The sequence below is a fragment of the Porites lutea genome, chromosome 2 (assembly GCF_958299795.1).
Source record: "Porites lutea chromosome 2, jaPorLute2.1, whole genome shotgun sequence".
Classification (NCBI taxonomy): domain Eukaryota; kingdom Metazoa; phylum Cnidaria; class Anthozoa; order Scleractinia; family Poritidae; genus Porites; species Porites lutea.
In genome coordinates, this window is record NC_133202.1 from 2,002,501 (window position 1) to 2,005,000 (window position 2,500).

At 37.4% G+C, this 2,500-nt stretch overlaps 1 protein-coding gene across 1 annotated transcript in view; it reads left to right on the plus strand.

The window, feature by feature from the left end:
• The window catches only part of LOC140927360 (bifunctional arginine demethylase and lysyl-hydroxylase PSR-like), a 5,835-nt gene that overhangs the window by 3,184 nt on the left and 151 nt on the right, over nt 1–2,500 (plus strand). The window contains exons 2-4 of the mRNA XM_073376993.1: nt 1–93; nt 1,728–1,860; nt 2,448–2,500. The exon at nt 1–93 is cut by the window's left edge and continues 43 nt beyond it; the exon at nt 2,448–2,500 is cut by the window's right edge and continues 151 nt beyond it. Coding sequence (XP_073233094.1) covers nt 1–93; nt 1,728–1,860; nt 2,448–2,500 — 279 coding nt within the window. The remainder of the gene's footprint in view (nt 94–1,727; nt 1,861–2,447) is intronic.

Here is a 2,500-nt window from a genome sequence, read left to right on the forward strand (position 1 = left end):
TACAAAATACCTTATTTTTTACCTGATACTTCAGAATCAAGCAAGACGGACTGGCTTTTTATGGGGTCCCCTGGTTATGGTGCTCATTTGCATGTAAGTAATCCCTACTGCACCATTTTCACAAATATATAGGCATCTATTGAGCAGGACTTCTGATATGTCATAGAGAAAAAAGTCAAATTTCATGGGATTTTCAGGGACAAATTCGCGGAAAAATCAGCTGATTTTCGCGGGTATTTTCGGGGTAAACTTCACTGAGAAACGTTGTTTGCTTGTTTCTTTGACGAAGTTTCAAGATCAATTTGCAAGTGTACAGCAAGTTATTAACAGCTCCAATAGCCGAGATAAGTTTCATAAATGTTGTACAGACATGTATTTGATATGTCATTTCTGGTGAATTTCACATTATTTTGTGTGTTTTTGTGAATTTTGCGGGTTTTTGCGAATTTACCTGAATTTCACAGCTCTGCGACCAGGAGAAATATCCGAAGCCCTGTTTTGGGAAATTAAAATCTTCTTATTATATAACTTTGTTGTCATGCAGGGAAAATAAGCCTCAGAATTGCATTTAAAAAAATGCTAGATGAAGGGACAATTTATCTATTAAAAATTTTTATTCCAAACTTGGTAATGGACACTAGTTCTCCAAAGTGTTTAAATGACCTGTTAATGTGATATTATGTGTGCATGAGATTGTAAACATGGTTTTGACGTCAAGATGTTTTGCTTTTAGCATGCTGCATGTAATCATGCAAGCACGAATTTGAAAAAGCTTTTGAGTTGAAAACTTGGCAAGTTTATTTTATACCCATTCCTTCATCGGCTAAAACTTGAAAAATCTTTACAGAACATGCTGTGTCCCAGACTAAACGGTAAAACCACGTACAAACCATCCCCTCTACGGTGGCACATACATGTACCTACAGTTATTTAACAAGTATTCCGCAGGTGTACATTGGATATGAGATGGTAGATTACAAACGAGGCCTGTAGTGCCGAGTTTGCTGTCATCTCATATCCAACAAGCGTGAGTGGAATAGTTGTTTTATACTAATAATAAAAGCCCACAAAGTGTCGAGAATTCTTCCCGACTTTCTGCTTGTTTTTAATTATTTGAGCAGATGCATACAGTTACCATATTTGGACAGCATGGTATAATTAACAATTGTTATTCCTCAAGCCCGAATTAATAGGCTATAATTTTGACTCAGAGGCCATGAGGGCGAGAGGAATAATTGTTTTAGTAAAATCCAACTAGTTGGTCAAAGATATCGAGAATAAAAAAATTCTAGCCAGTTAAAGCTAGACTTTAATCCTTTTTTGTTGGCAAAAAGCCAGCACTTTTCACTACTAATGGGCTGTAACATATAGCCTAGTAGTAGCTCAACCAATCACAATGCAGCATTGATAATAGACCACTAACTGGGTTTTACTAATGGCTCATATACTATGATGCTAAGCCAATCAAGAGTTCTAGAATTGCATCATTCAATGATTCAGTTTTTAATAAATAGCCAGTATATTAGCCTATATAGTAGCCTATATAATACCCTCAGAATTAATACTTGCCGAAAGTGATTACAGTCTGTATTTGAGTCAGTCAAACGAGCACGATTTACAAAAAGCATTATCAAAAGCATTTTTCTTGAAGATCTCTTATGCCAATTGCTTTTGTCCAATAGAAATCTGGGTAAAAAAAATTACTCGGACTTGTCTTCCATCTGCAGATTGATGCTGTAGGGAACCCATCGTGGCAAGCCCAAATAAAGGGGACAAAAAAGTGGACCCTGGAACCACCCCCAGAGTGTGCCCATGTTTGTGATCCAAAGCTTGAAGTGACAGTTAATCCAGGAGAGATAAGTGAGTATTGACACCTATATAATTTTATGTACATGTACATAGATACACTGATGTATAGGCACCCTGGCAGCAGATTAGCCTTTCATTTGCTCGATTTTGGCAAGACTCTGCAGGAGTCGAGTAAGATCTTTGTCGAGCATGGGCTGCATGTCGCTGGGGTACAGTTTCTAAACCCAGGCCTAACAGTCATTTGCCTCATACAGTGGCCTCTTTTATGACAATTAAAAATGAATGCTTGCACTAAAAAAATCCAAATACACTTTTAAAAGAAGCAGCTGCAGCCCCAAGTTCTTGAATTACTTAACCCATCTTAAGCTTCCTTTTATGGCTCGGAAAATCAGCATGGGATTTTTTTGGGGTTTTGTGATGGAAGCCCGAGGGATTTTTTGGGTTTTGCTTTTTACCCCCCATTTGATCATCTCCGTCACTTTAAATTCAGAGTACTCCCACCCCTCCACCCCCTCCCCCGGACAACTGAACACTTGTAAAAATGTAAAATGACAATTAATTTTGAGTAAAATATTTTACTGTGTTGTACATGTATAAGAACGTTGGTTAACTTGAATGTTTTTTTTATTATTTTGCAGTTGTCCTTGATACTAACAAGTGGTTCCACCAAACAGACATACTTGGCAAGGAG